Genomic DNA, 14,256 nt, shown 5'->3' with positions numbered 1-14,256 from the left:
CTAGGGATTTTCCCTTCATACAGCTCCTCCTATTGCTTGGAATGAGAGAGTGAAATTTCTGTGAAATACTTAACGTGAGGGAAAATAATCTGATGGATTGATATGTGACTATAATAGTACATCTGTAAATTGTGTGTGTTTTGTAGAACCAGAGGCAGCTGTTGCTTTATTTCTCTGCTTGTTGCAGGGGGCAGGAGGCTTTTCTTTTCTGTCTTCAGTTGCAGAAATCCACGAAATTTTAGAGTCCTGTGGCAGAAATGTTAATAAACAATGTGGTGGCAAAGCAGTGGTTAAAGGATATGTTGACATGAAAAATTATAAAATACAAAGAAGGGGACCAGCCACTCTCTTTGGGTTTCTTTTCTAGAGGACTGAAATTAGGATGCAGTGCTGGTGAGCCTTTGTGATATCTGAACCCTTCTCCCTTTTCAGCGCAATCCTCCCATGCTGGTGAATGACCTGTTTGAGGATATCAAAGATGGGGTAATGCTAATTGCCCTTCTGGAGGTTCTTTCAGGGCAGAAGTTGGTAAGTTCTTCCTTCTACAAAAACTTTCTTCTTCTTTATAAAAGATTGTTGCATAACTTCTGTGGGGTACAATTTTCTAGTAAGTTTCTATATTTCTCTACTGTAAAAAAACTTACTCCTTCATAGGAAAATAAGGTTTTCACTGAGTAGATTATCTGATTACAAAGCATTATTACATATAATTGCAGGCATGCTTGATTGTACACATTTTTATTAATTTTGCCATGTAGCTCATAAAAACTTCTTACTTGTATTAGTCTTTGCAGTTCATCTGGGTTTTGCCGCTATTACAAAATCAGGGTTTAAACTGCAAGTTGCTTCTATGCATCTTGGAAAAAAATGAGACTTTTTCTGTTAAATTTATGGCTTTGACTCAACAAAACCTCAAACAAACTCCTCAAATTTCATGGGGGCCTATATCCATTTGCATTGACAGTTGCTCTGCTACTGTAAAGAGCCTTAAATGATGCCAAATGGCTTTTTCACAGACAAGTTATGTAAAGAGAAGATGGTGTGCCCACAGCAAATAGGCTGTCTTTTGGGAGGCAAGCTAGTTTTGTGCATGGAGGAAAAAAATGAAAGGATTTTAGGCCAAGGGCTCTGATTTTCCCCAGACGAGCTTGCAGATGAGGTGACAGCATCTGAAGGAGCAGTGCAGTCTGTCACTCAGGTGGCTCCAGGGCTCAGGTGTTAACAGGCTCCTTCACATACAGGCAGTTTGCTCTCCTTTTCATATTTCACCTCTGTTTTGGTTGCAGCTGTACCCCAAAATTAGGCAGTAAATCAAACTGCAAAAGTGATTTTACTGTGAAATGGGATAAAGCCGTACTTTCCTATGTGTTTCTGCTCCATTGAAATATATCCCTTTCAGTTTCTGTTAGTCTGAGACAGAAAGCCTCCCTCTTGTGGCAAACCAGAAGTAGTAAAACAGAAAAAGAATTTTAGTGATGGCACCTGTTACAGTGAAATTCGCTGGATTGTATCCTGCCTATATTAGTTAGGGAAAGACAAGAGACATTCCAAAATAAGAATAATGTCTGGTGAACTTAAAGGTTATGTATACCAGCATATAATATCCTGTAGTAACTGCAAGCGGGATTCAGAATTTATAGTAGGCCTTTGTTAAAGCCATTTGTAGCATCATGAACACGAATTTAAATTACAATAGTTGCACATTTGCATTACAGTATAAAATTCCGTGGGGAATTTAATTCTACTGTCCAGTATTAGAAACCTAGCATATGTTCTTGATTGAATTTTTAAAAATCTGTCTTTTTTTAGCCTACATGTCTCAAGTTCAGTGAAATTCATTGTTTATGGGAATTTGGCTGAGGTTTTAATTGCCAATAAGGTACTAGAGAGATGGGATGAAAAATCTTAGGTAAAATGTCTCCATTGAAGACTGATTTTAAAATAACAACAATTTTGACTTACACATTGCAGGCAAAAATATTTCACTGAGAGAATGTTGTCTTCTCTCAAATGCATATATGTATGTATACACACACATATATATGTGTGTGTTTGCATGTGTACAAAAATAGTAGTTATTTTGCATTGGGAAAAAATCTCTCAGATTTCCTGATGTTTATGGACCGAAGCCAACAGTTTGAATCCTGAGATTAAGACCTATGTAACTTTTTTATAATGGCATTATCACACTTGTGTCCCCTGTATCTGTCAGTCCTCCCTCTGATGTATATGCAAAGGTACAATTCAACAATTTCACTGTTCCAAGAAGCATTTTTATAAAGCCATTGACAATAAATCTGAGAGTTCAGTTTTTGAAGCAAACAGGCATAAATCTAATTGGAGTTTTATCTGTTCTTTCTCTTTAAGCCTTGTGAGCAGGGGCGTCAGCTGAAGCGAATTCACTGGGTTGCCAACATTGGCACAGCTCTAAAGTTTCTGGAAGGCAGACGGGTAGGTATGGTAGCACTTAGTCCTGGTTTTAGTTTGCTTTTCCCTTTGTCTCCATAAGGATATTATTTGTATCCACCCATCTGGTTTTATTCTCCAAAATTTGAGCTATGTATGCAGTCTTCAGTTTCTACACAATATCTAAAAGCTGCTGTAGAGTAAAAAATGTAAGGTCCAGCACTAATATGTGGCAATGCATAGGATGAAGCTTGTCTTTTTTCTTTTTTAAATTAATAATCGATCACCTCGGAGGATTTTGTTTTTTTGTTTTTTTTTTTTTTAAATGTACTTATTGACTCCTCATTATCTCTACTTTCCTGTTGTTGTTCTCAGCAAAGAATGAACTTTAGTTCAGGAGAGACACTCAATTATAATTTAAAGAATAGATTTCTGGTCTTCACTTGATTTTACATGCGAAAAATCTATTCCCTGAAATTACAGATATGAAAATTTAGGGAATGTTAAAATTTAGTTTTCATACAGATATGAAAACTTATTAGCTTGCCAGGACTTCAGTCTAATTCCTGGATTTATTGTGGTGCATTCAGTGCAGTGGCTGTTTAAGAAAAAAAAAAAAATTAACAAAAGAAGAAAACTTAAAACTCATTTTCATCTAACTTTGAATATCATACAAAAGCAATGTATTTCTACCCTTTTTTCTGACTTCTCTCTGTATTGTAATGACTCAGGTCTGAATTTTTTTCATTAGATTATAGGTATTTTGTCCCCTAATTTTTGCATTTTACTTCAGTGTTTGTCAATGCAGATGTTACACCTGATGAATTTTAAGTCTGCACAACACTGTTCACTGGGATTTGCTGGATTTTGGCAATCTTTCCCTGTCTTTGACTCTCTGACATCTAGACCTAAATACAGTTATGTTGTATGGGAAACAATCTTAGCAGATGCCTGTAAAAACAAATTGGAAAGATTTTAAATTGAAAATGTATAACCAAAGCAAAGAAAAATATATTTCTGATGCAAAAGTCCACTTTAGCTCACAATCTACGTACCTGAGGAAGTATAGTTTGTTAGTAGAAAGCATAAGGCAAGGCTGGGGTGAAGAGCAAAACATCCACACTTCCTTAGTTTCCATGTCACAGCGTGGTGGGTGACCCTTCTTGGATCCCACAAATATTATAGCAGTGCATCTGGAAAACTGGCCCTGCCAAGGATCAGGAGAGATTGCCAGAGCTCTGTGTTTTTCCTTCTGCTATCTCAGGATTTTTGTGTGGACTCATCTTAGTAATTGTGTTAATGTCCTGGATTTTCTTCTAGAGGGAGTTGGAAATATGCAGGCTGTCAGCAAATCAGGGTGGCCAGCAGCAGTGTTCCATAAACTGAATCCAACCCAAAGGATGCCTCTATCCAGCCTGTCACTTTTCTCCTCCCAGAGGAGATGGGGATACTGTTCAGACATCAAATGCCCCTTCAGCAGCTGGATGCCATCCCTGGGTTGTACTCAAAGGGCACCAAACACAGACAGGATCTCCTTCCTCTGTGGGCTCTCCCATGAATAAACCTTATTACACTTTTAATCAACTTCCTGTTTTCAGTGTCCAAAGAGACTTCTGCTAGGACTCCTGTGTTCTGGTTTTGAAAACAAAACCAGTGAGAGACTCCAAGTCAGAAATAGATTTTATTAGGAAAAGGAAGACCAAAATACATGCAATAATATAAAAGAAAAACCAGTGACAAAGTCAGAATACAACCTGACACCCCGTTGGTGTCGGTGGGTGTTGGTAGCAGTCCAGTTGGATTGGTGGCTGCAGTCCTTCTGGAGTGGCAAATGTGGTTCTGTTGGAGCAGTGATCCTGTGGAAAGGGTATGGTCTTGCTCTGATGATCCAGTGGAGAAGACAGTTGTTCCTCTGGAAATCCAGTGGATAGACTGACTGCTCTGTCCTAAATACAGATTATATCTAGGTGGGGATGCTTAACTCCTCTCCCCTGGGTGGATTATCTCACAATGGGCTGATGTGATTCTCTGAGTCATGTGGTGGGTCCATTAAACAGAAATGGCTCCTGGAAGGAGTTATCTCCGAGTCATGAGGCAAGACATTGATGGGCCTATTAACGGGAGATAAGGGAGAAACAATGCCCCTCCTGGTTTTCAGCAGCTCTTGAGGATGGGAATAGAATGCATCTTAATATTGTAACCTGGGACATCCTGTTACACTATGAACTACAGCTCACAATTAACAGATACTATTCTGGACAAAATTGGTTTTCTCCTGGTTCTGAAAAGTTTAGTTTTAGTTCTAGATCCATCTTAATCGTGTTTAAAATAAAGGTGACTCAATAACTAGACAAGATAGGCTGTGCTTCTGTGAACAGTAGCGTAATCAGAAGCTTTAGCTGAGTCCCTGTAAGGCTTTTGATTTGTAATAGATACTAAAATAACCTCACTTTCTAGAAAAACAAAAGCTTTTCTTGGAATTGGTCCAGCTGAGAGAATGAGGTATATATTTTTTTAAGACAGGGAATGGAAAATTTTCTTTATTGACTGGTGGAGGAACTAGTAATGTAATTTTTCCTAGAGTTTTGTCGACTTCTTCATGGAGAGGATTAAAAATGAGAATTATAGGGACTTCTGCTCTGCCTCTTCCAAAGCAGCCTGTGCAGATTTAATTTGGGAAAAAAAACTTAGAGGTTTGGACAACATTTTGTTTGCACTTGACATTATCTACTGGATTTCCAACTGCTTATTCAGAGAAATGAAGTTTTTTCTCTGTTTTGGGGAGACAAATGATGTTGCTTGAAGTCTTTCTCCATCTTTTCCTTAGACTACTCACCGAGGTTTGTCTACAACCTTTGTCCTTGGACAGGCTTGTAGTAGATGGGCACTTTGGCAGTCATTCATATTTTTATCATGATTGGTGTCTGACTCTTAGTTTTGCTGAGGAAATAACATAGCTGCTAACTTTCCAATATTACTTCTTTTATCTCATTTCCTAGAGCATTATCTACATGTTTTTTCTTTATCATACATTTCCCTCTTTATTTCCATCTATCTTATGAATTTATTTTAGGGTGATATTTTGTTCAGACTGTAGATTAGCAGTTGAGAGTTAATAGTCATGATATCTGTTCCCATTTCTGACGAAAAACTGAATTCGACCTTGGACAACTAATTTTTTCCCATTCTATTTTTAAAAGAGCTATTCTTAGGCTTGTCTCACAAAGGGGCCTTAATCAGTGGTTGTGATATCCTTCACAATAAAATGCTCTTTTCAGGACAACCCTAGTATTCTTTCTTCCCTTTTCTTTTTTTATGCTTTTTCCACCCCGTTCCTTTTTACATTTTTATTTTTAAACTCACTTTTTTCATTACACATGGTTTAGAACTTTATCAATAAACCCCTGCATAATTTAAAATCTGTTGCAGAGTATTAAATTTGTTCTCCTGATAAAATTTTATTGTAAGATAGGCCAAAAATGTGCTTTCTTTACATTAAAAATAGATTAATGCATTTACCTAAAAGTTAATCATTTAAAGTTTGTTTTTGTGTCATATTTTTCCTTTTGCTTTTCATGCTAGTCCGTATACAGAGGATCTCCGGTGTGTACAGTGTTTCTATCTAATTTTTATTTTTCTTTCTGCTTGAAATTATTTTTTCTACATATAATAGCATGGATTGGTCTTAAAAGTTTTCCATTATCTGCAAAACATTTCTAAATGTGAAATTATACTTGTCTTAATGGGAAATTGCACTATTGAATATTTGGGGTTTTTTTAACTGAGAATCTCGTTTGATTGCAGAAATGCATTTCAAATACAGAACCTATTTGAAATGCATTTCTTAATTGCTATGCTTTGTGTGTGGTAGTAACACATTTTCTTTTCTATATAGATTAAGCTTGTCAACATAAACTCAACTGATATTGCTGATGGGAGGCCTTCTATTGTGCTTGGCTTGGTGTGGACCATAATTTTGTATTTTCAGGTACTATATTTTTTATACTTCAGAGTCACTTGCTCAAACAATTGTTCAGATCATCATTTTATATGAACTGATATAGTTCCAGGCTTTCACTGTAGCTAAGTCACTTTGTCATTTGATGAGGATGTGATCCTGAATGAAGCAAGAAGTGATGGTATTTCACATTGCATAACATTAGATACTTGTCTGTGGAATAGATTGGTCTTTGTCTAGAGCAGAGTTCCTTCATCACTGAAACATATTCTTCTGCTTTCTCTAAAGAATACAGCATAGCAAAAGTGGAAAGTAATAGAATTGTGAATTCTTGGTACAAGTACCTTCAGCAACGTCGGTGGTGACTGTGCTGAACATCTAATTACGGTGCACTGGATGTCAGTCCGTAATTATTCTCAGACCATACATGTAAGCATGTTGATTTCACTGGCAGATGCAGGTATTTGCAAGGATGAAATTTAGCTGTGAATCATGTAGTTTGAGGGAGGGTTGAATTTGTAGAGGAGAAATCACTTGCATTCTGTTGAAGTTAGGTGGGAGGTAAAATTGGCTTCTAAATCCTGTCCATATGGGTTAACAAAGTGAGTCACTGTTCAACACTCATAATAACCACTGATTTTATTGCTCTTCTTTATGGGGTTCTTTGGCTCCCTTGTGATGTCTCAGGGATGCTGTTCTCCTCAGCACGAACCACTTTGATGCCTTGTACTTCAGAGTTCACCAGAATAAAAGTTAGTCAGAACGATATTGACATTTTAATTTATAGCTCATTGAAATGAAGAGAGAAGATCGTGTTTCTCAGTCTTACTGAGACTCTAGCTCTCTGCATCATTTTTGTCATTTTTTGACCTTTCCTTTAGTTCTCACAGGCAGATACATAATTTTAACATGATTGAAAACAGCAATCCACAAGAGCTGTAGTTCTCATTCTGGCAGACTCATTCTGTGATGTGACAACTTTGGATTTTAAGAGGACAGCATAAAAAAATCCTGCAACTTCCTCTGGATATAGCTTTATCATGTTAAGGAATGAAATTGTTAGTCAAATTAATGTTCTTGAAAGAATCAAGTTAATATTTTCATTTGATGAAAAGCATAATTACCATTTTACACCCTCAGCAAGCACTTTTAATGCCCTTTGCCTGTAGTACATTCACTATTTCATCACAAAGTACCTCTAAGTACCTTTTTATACAATTGAATTTATGCCACAACAGTACAACAGGAACTAAAAAACTATCCAGATGAGGTCACTGCCATTCTTTAATTGAATGGCACTCTTCTGAAATTAGTAGATTATTTTATAATCTGAAGTTAAACTACCTGTAAGGTATTGTCTTCTATTTTGGTGATAATTTGCTATGATAGATAATATATGACACACTTGCATATTTTTCTAGCCGTAGAGTGTGAAGTCAATAATTGTTAGATGCCTTTTGCTTCTGAATTTAAGAGCATCACCTGGGCACATTAGTGTTTCTACAGCTCCTGTAATGTATGCTTAAATAAAACACAGGTAATTATAGCTAGTGCCCAACTTTATTTAGACAGTTGTATTGGGAAATTATTAAAGAAACTGGTGTGAATCAAGAAGGTTATCTACAAAGAGTTCATTCACATTTTTTTCCCTGCAGATTGAAGAGCTTACAAGCAACCTCCCACAGCTGCAGCCCTTGTCTAGCAGTGCTTCCTCTGTGGAAAGTGTTGTCAGTTCAGAAACTGCAAGTCCCCCGAGCAAACGGAAGGTGGTAACCAAGGTCCAAGGAAGTGCCAGGAAGGCTTTGTTAAAATGGTTACAGTACACAGCAGCAAAGTAAGTAAACTACAGATTAACTGATTTTATATTTTAAGTGAAAGCTTTTTGCTCTCATTCTAAGCTCTCTCAGTCAGGGATCATCCTTTTGCTCTTTATCTATAAAGTACCTTCCTCTATATATAATTATAGATCCCCTCACCACGTTCTTTTTGACAGCTGAGGCTGCTAAATGTTACCACCATACAACAAATCAAGTAATAATTAATGATTTACATTAATTTTGCATGCAATCATATTTTATAATTTGTGACTAATGAATGGGATTATCTCTGGCAGAATGAGGAGCTGAAAAGGGAATTAGATGTCTGAATGACAGTGCATTAGTCCTGCTGCCAAAACTCTTGATGTGACACTGCCAGTACCACGCTGATTAAGCGTTCCTCAGTTAAAGCTTGGAGGAACAACTTGCTGTTGAAAGGAAAGTGGTGAAAAGTTATTTATATCCCTCTGTAGTTTTTTGGTACATTTTAAATATTATTACACAAATTGCCCTGAATCTTCATTTTTATTAATTCAAGTTATTTTGCAGTTATTTCTTGCTATGTCTAGTTAACTTAAGAATTTTTTCCTTTATTCTGTAAGATTATCCCACGCTGTTTCAGCTTTCAAAAAGGCATTAACCCCCTCATAAATTATATCAAAGATACTGTGTAGTTTGATAGTTTCCACACTGAGAAAATCAGAGATGTAAAATAACATGGATTTATTTGCTCAAATTAAAGAATCGCTGCTATTTCAAGACATCAATTGTGTAAAATATAGAGGGAAAATGGTCAGTTATTGGATGATGCCTTAGAGAAAATAAATGTAATTGCAAAGATTCAGACTTATGCATAGGTAGAATACAGTAATTCATAGTGCAGTGCTGTCTAATTTGAATTTCTTCCTTTGCACTGTTGTTGGTAAGACACTGGCAGTGGAAAGTGATCAGCTTCTATTTCCAGACAAGCAAACAGACAAAATGAAAATAGATTCATAAATTAAGCTGTCAGTTTTATTGGGAAGAGTTGATAAAATATGCCAAAAGAGGCTGAGTGATGCCCAGTGGCACACTTCACCTGGGCCTGCTTCACACTGTTTGCAAGGCTACTTCCTTAAAGTCAGTGAAAGTGTTTCACTGATCACAGTGAGATTTGAATGAAACTGTTCTCAGTTACAGTTATGTGAACCTCCCAATGGCAAGACTACCTTAGTGTCTTAGTGTCCTGAAAGGATGCTTGCTTGCTCAGAACAAGTTAAAAACCATCTTGCTGTCTGTGGATCACCATACCTTTCAGAACTACTGGTAAAAGAAGCAGTGATTCAGAAGTGTGGTTCAGTTCTGATTACTTTCTTATTGTATATTGCTATTTCTGGATCATTTGTGTTTATTTTAAAATAAACTTTTTTATTAAGTATTCTAAATATATGAATTTATAGTAGCATTCATTCTTTTGATAAGAACATAGAGAAATTTGAGTGTTGTAGTTTCCCCTAAACAGCGATGATGTTGCTCTTCATGCTATCATTTTAAAAAATAACAGGTTAGTGCAGGCTTTTTTGAATTTTATTTGTATGATACTGATGTACCTAAGTGAACTGCAGCTGTTTTAACTGTTTTAATGGAGTGAGATTTATAGGGAGAGAGATAACAGTGCTTGGAAGTGTGTACATCCACAGACTCTTTGTGTGTCATATAACACCTTTGAGAACTTTGGCCCTCCATTGCTCATTGCTTTGTGGCTTATTGGCTCTAACAGGCCCACTGGAGACAAATACATCATGTATATGATAAAAAACACTTGGATCTTCATAGGCAGAAATGAATTTATGCAGTGGGTAAATGGGACTGCAGTTGACTTAACTGGGCAGGAGCAAGTGGTTTAGGTTTAATAATGAGTTACCCCTGGGTGGAGTATTCATATCTCTCCCTGTTTCATTTAGTCCTGATGTTGTTAGTAACTTCTTTCCCTTTCATATTTTTTAGGCAAGTTGGAATTGAAATCAAAGATTTTGGACAAAGTTGGAGAAGTGGTGTTGCTTTTCATTCTGTTATTCATGCTATTCGCCCAGATTTAGTGGACATGGAGAAAGTGAGGGGAAGGTCAAATAGAGAAAACCTGGAAGAAGCCTTTGCAATTGCAGAAGCAGAACTAGGAATCCCAAGGCTCCTTGACCCAGAAGGTACCTAATACTTAGCTGAAAAAGAATTTTTCAACTTGAAGAAGTTTCAACTACTTGGCGTGTTTTAAGTCAGATGTGCTAATTCATTGTGGTTAGCTATTTAAGCAGCATTTTATGCCATTCAGCTAAAAATTTAATTTTCCATGTTTTATTTGTCTAGATGTGGATGTTGAAAAGCCAGATGAAAAGTCTGTCATGACCTATGTAGCCCAGTTTTTGAAGTACTATCCTGATCCTCATCATACAGTGACTGATGTGCCAGAGAATGAAGTAAGTTTTTCTTGCATAACTGTAAAAACAGTTTATAATGAAGGGGGGGCTTTAGAAACACATTTTGTAGCTTTCTTTCGGTTTATTATATTACCTTGTGATGAGCAGTTCAAGTGACAAGCACACTAAGAAAACTGGGAAAGATTAGCCAAGAATAAAGGAACAAGTCTTGCAGATGTTCAGTAGGTAGAGAAAATAGTATGGTGATCTTGCAGATATTTTCCTCTTTTCAGGAGTACCAGGAGCAAAAAATAGCACTAACAGTTATTGTAAATAGTAGCAAACCAATGGATCCTAAAGTTCCTTAACAGGTTTTTAAGCATAACACCAATGATACTGTAATAATTTGTTACCTGAAGCAATGTGTCATTTATATTTCTATCACACTGGGTTTCTGGATAAGAACAGGAAAGGTCCAAGATATTGCTTAGGTAGAGTCTTTGGGCTTTTATGCTTGAGAGGCATTTACAATTTTGGCAGAGGTTCTTTTCTATTTCACACTGATGTTTAACTCTTTGTTGTAAGGAATTGTTTTCAGTCATGTTTTTTCATTGGAATTTGTTTTGTGTAGGCTCTAGTGCATTGGCTTTGCACTGGAATGCTGTACTCAGCAATGCCAAGTTATCATGACTCACTTCCTAGTGCTGATTTGCTTTCTTCATGGCAAACACGGGAAGCACTGCTGAGACAATCTGCTCAGCCCCAGCAAGAGAGAGAGAAGAAGCAATTTTTTATCTGTGTTTCTCTGCATTCCCTACAGAGGTAGAAAAGAGCTTAGAAAGGAGTGTGTGAGGCTAAGGCAGCGGTAGCTTTGCTGTTAGATTCCAGTGCCTGAGTACCGGAACTTACTATTTTCCTTCCTGCAGCATTAATCTGGGTACATACTTGTGCCAGTGTCTCAGCATCCCACTAAGCAATGGGGCTGCTGAAGGGATTGAGTGAGCACTGAAGCCTCGTTCTGTGGCCTGTTCAGGCTGAGCCCGCCCTGCCATCCTCATACCATGGCACACAGGGCAGCTTCTGCTGCCAACAGCCTTGGCCAGGCCTTCTGCCATGCTGGGATTGGGTTTTGAGGAACAACCTCACCCCTTTCCCCTGAGCTTTATGCAGAGATGATGCAGGAGAATGGAGGATTGAGCCATTCCATGCCCTGCCTGTCTCTGGATGTACCCACAGGTTTGCCAGCACACGAGTTATGGAAGGGCACATAATGGACTGCATCTGGAATTCTATGTGAATTACTGGGAAGCAGAACAACACAAATCAGTTTGACATGCTAACGTGCTGATCTCAGAAGCACTTCCTCTTCTTAGATATTCCACTAGCATGCCACATAAATTTTGGTACAAGTGCTGACCCCTTGCATGTCATGCTGCAGAAACCAGTAACTTCCAGACTTTGAGAAGAAAGTAGGAGTTTGACATTGCACTAAATTTCTCATGTCATCATTCTTTGTTTCCTGGAGGAAGAGCTATGTTCCTTTTTACTGTCTTTGGTTAGTTTAGTTATCTAGAATAGAATTCACCTTTAAAATCTAAAAAGTTTGCAACACTCCACCTGTGGTCAGCAAAAGATAAACACTTCCCCAGATACATCTCTCTTAAGACAGTGTCTTAAACAGTCTTCTGGAAGCCTGTGCTGCAGAGCATTTCAACGGAGATAAAACAGTCAGATTAATCCATCCCTTAGGTAATGATATATAAAACATTGTTCGCAGTTGATTAAAAAGCTTTTTGTTTTTGTGACCAGTATAACCCCCTATTTTTAGCCTCTCTGTCTTCCTGCTGAAGTATAGTCTAAAGAAATACTTATCACACAATCCAGGTACCTGGGAGAGATAACCTTGCAAGACTCTTGTCCCCTGAGCTCTTGAACTAATCCTAATTTCTTGTTTAAGAATATATTTTGCCTGACAGTGCCTGCTGTAGAATAAGTTGGACAGTAGATGCTGGATACAACTGGTTTTATCTACCTTGCCTGAAGAAGTGAAAAGGGACTATCCTAGTTGCAGATGCCTACATTTAGTTAGAAGGATCCTACTTCAGACTGGACTGTGTCTGGGTGAATTTTGGCAGGGAGAGGGAGGGCAAGAGGAGATTTCTAACCCTCTTTCCCCCCTTCACCCAGCTCAGCCATCACTGTGTTTCTTCAAGATGTGTTGTCCACACAAATTCCCGTTCATCTTCCCTTCTTATTTAATGCTCAGTTTGTAAAGAATTTGCATTGGAAGAAGTGGAGTAATGATTGAAACTTATCCCTTATTTGGTGTCAGAGGGAGCAGCTGTTTGCATGTGCATTTTCAGAATTAAAAGGGGTCTAATCTCTCATGCATGGACCAGCTATGAACATGTATGAACTCATGTAGTCAACATATCTCAAAGAAACACAGTGACTCTAAGGTAAGTAATTATTTTTCCAGATAAAATAAATTATGTAGTGACTAATAATCTGGAAATCAAATCTAATATGAAAATTACTTCACTAGATATAATACAGACACATGAGCTTGATAATAGTTCTAAGTACCTCTTGTATTCCTACATGTGTGGCTCTTACTATTCTCTCTGGACTTTCTGCCTGCTTTGCTTTATTTTATTTTGCTTCTTTTCTTTTTTTTTTTTTTCCTTGCTTCTTGTTTTCCCATTTGTTTCATATTGCTAGGAACTTCAAGCAATCCCAACTTTTGTCATTTCTTTTATGAAATTTAAGGTAAGGGTGTATGCTCAGAATAATTGCTTGGATTGGACCTTTAATGGTTGTTATCCTTTTTTAATCCTGCACTTATTTGAATTTAGATTTTGGGGGGCTTAATGCATATTAGTTTACCAACCTTAAGTTTATCTTTCCTGAAAAGCAATATATTAACATGATGAATCTAGGTCTGCTCTCTTACATGAGCTGACCCTAAGAGCTCAACACTTAATTTTGTAAATAACTTCAAAGAAATATAGAAAACAAAGTCAACATTCCTATAATAAATCTCAGACCATGCTCTTGATTTTCTTAAGTATAGATATAAACATGAAATAATTAGATTATAGTTCAATATTTCTACACATCTAATCTCATTTTAGATGGATATTTTGTATGTCTTTAGGTTTATAGAGTAGATAGTAGAGTGTGTGATTGTGTAAGTGATGTGTGTGGCTTGTGAGTTGGAGGGAGAGTATTCATTTGTAATTGTGTGATGTGCTGCTCCTTTTTCATCTAAATTATTATATTTTTAAAAATATACTTTTTTAACCATCCTAGACTTTTAGCTACTTCTAATTTTCTAGTATTGACTGAGAGACGTTGAGAAACCTAACACAGAGTATATGAAGTGAGCATTCAGAGGTGAAACTGGAAGACTGCAGAAGTGAATACATTGTGAAATAAATAGCAGGTGTCACTGCAGTCAGTCAATAGTGTTTATAGTTTTATCTGATCCAATTAATTGCCTAGATTCCACATTCTTGGGGGGTCTTGGTTGGGATTTTTTTTTCTAAATAAATTTATAAAATAGATTATTTTAAAATTACTAGGATCAAGGGTTCATCTTCATCTCATATTATGTATATCTAACTAATGATGTATTGAAGCAAAGATTTATATTGATAGCAGAATTACTCCTATATTCTCA

The 14,256-nt window shown here is 37.0% G+C and overlaps 1 protein-coding gene across 16 annotated transcripts in view; it reads left to right on the top strand.

Annotated features, from left to right (window-relative positions):
• The window catches only part of SYNE1 (spectrin repeat containing nuclear envelope protein 1), a 295,365-nt gene that overhangs the window by 65,140 nt on the left and 215,969 nt on the right, over positions 1-14,256 (top strand). For 13 of the 16 annotated variants that reach the window (XM_064708165.1, XM_064708177.1, XM_064708175.1 and 10 more), the window contains 7 exons: positions 433-528; positions 2,368-2,451; positions 5,989-6,009; positions 6,302-6,394; positions 8,020-8,198; positions 10,168-10,364; positions 10,525-10,634. In XM_064708165.1, coding sequence (XP_064564235.1) covers positions 433-528; positions 2,368-2,451; positions 5,989-6,009; positions 6,302-6,394; positions 8,020-8,198; positions 10,168-10,364; positions 10,525-10,634 — 780 coding nt within the window. The remainder of the gene's footprint in view (positions 1-432; positions 529-2,367; positions 2,452-5,988; positions 6,010-6,301; positions 6,395-8,019; positions 8,199-10,167; positions 10,365-10,524; positions 10,635-14,256) is intronic. The other 3 variants (XM_064708183.1, XM_064708172.1, XM_064708166.1) reach the window with 1 other exon arrangement.

This window comes from Zonotrichia leucophrys, chromosome 3 (genome assembly GCF_028769735.1).
Source record: "Zonotrichia leucophrys gambelii isolate GWCS_2022_RI chromosome 3, RI_Zleu_2.0, whole genome shotgun sequence".
NCBI classification, from domain to species: domain Eukaryota; kingdom Metazoa; phylum Chordata; class Aves; order Passeriformes; family Passerellidae; genus Zonotrichia; species Zonotrichia leucophrys.
The sequence above is the reverse complement of the archived record's forward strand: the minus strand, read 5'-3'. Positions and strand labels throughout refer to the sequence as shown.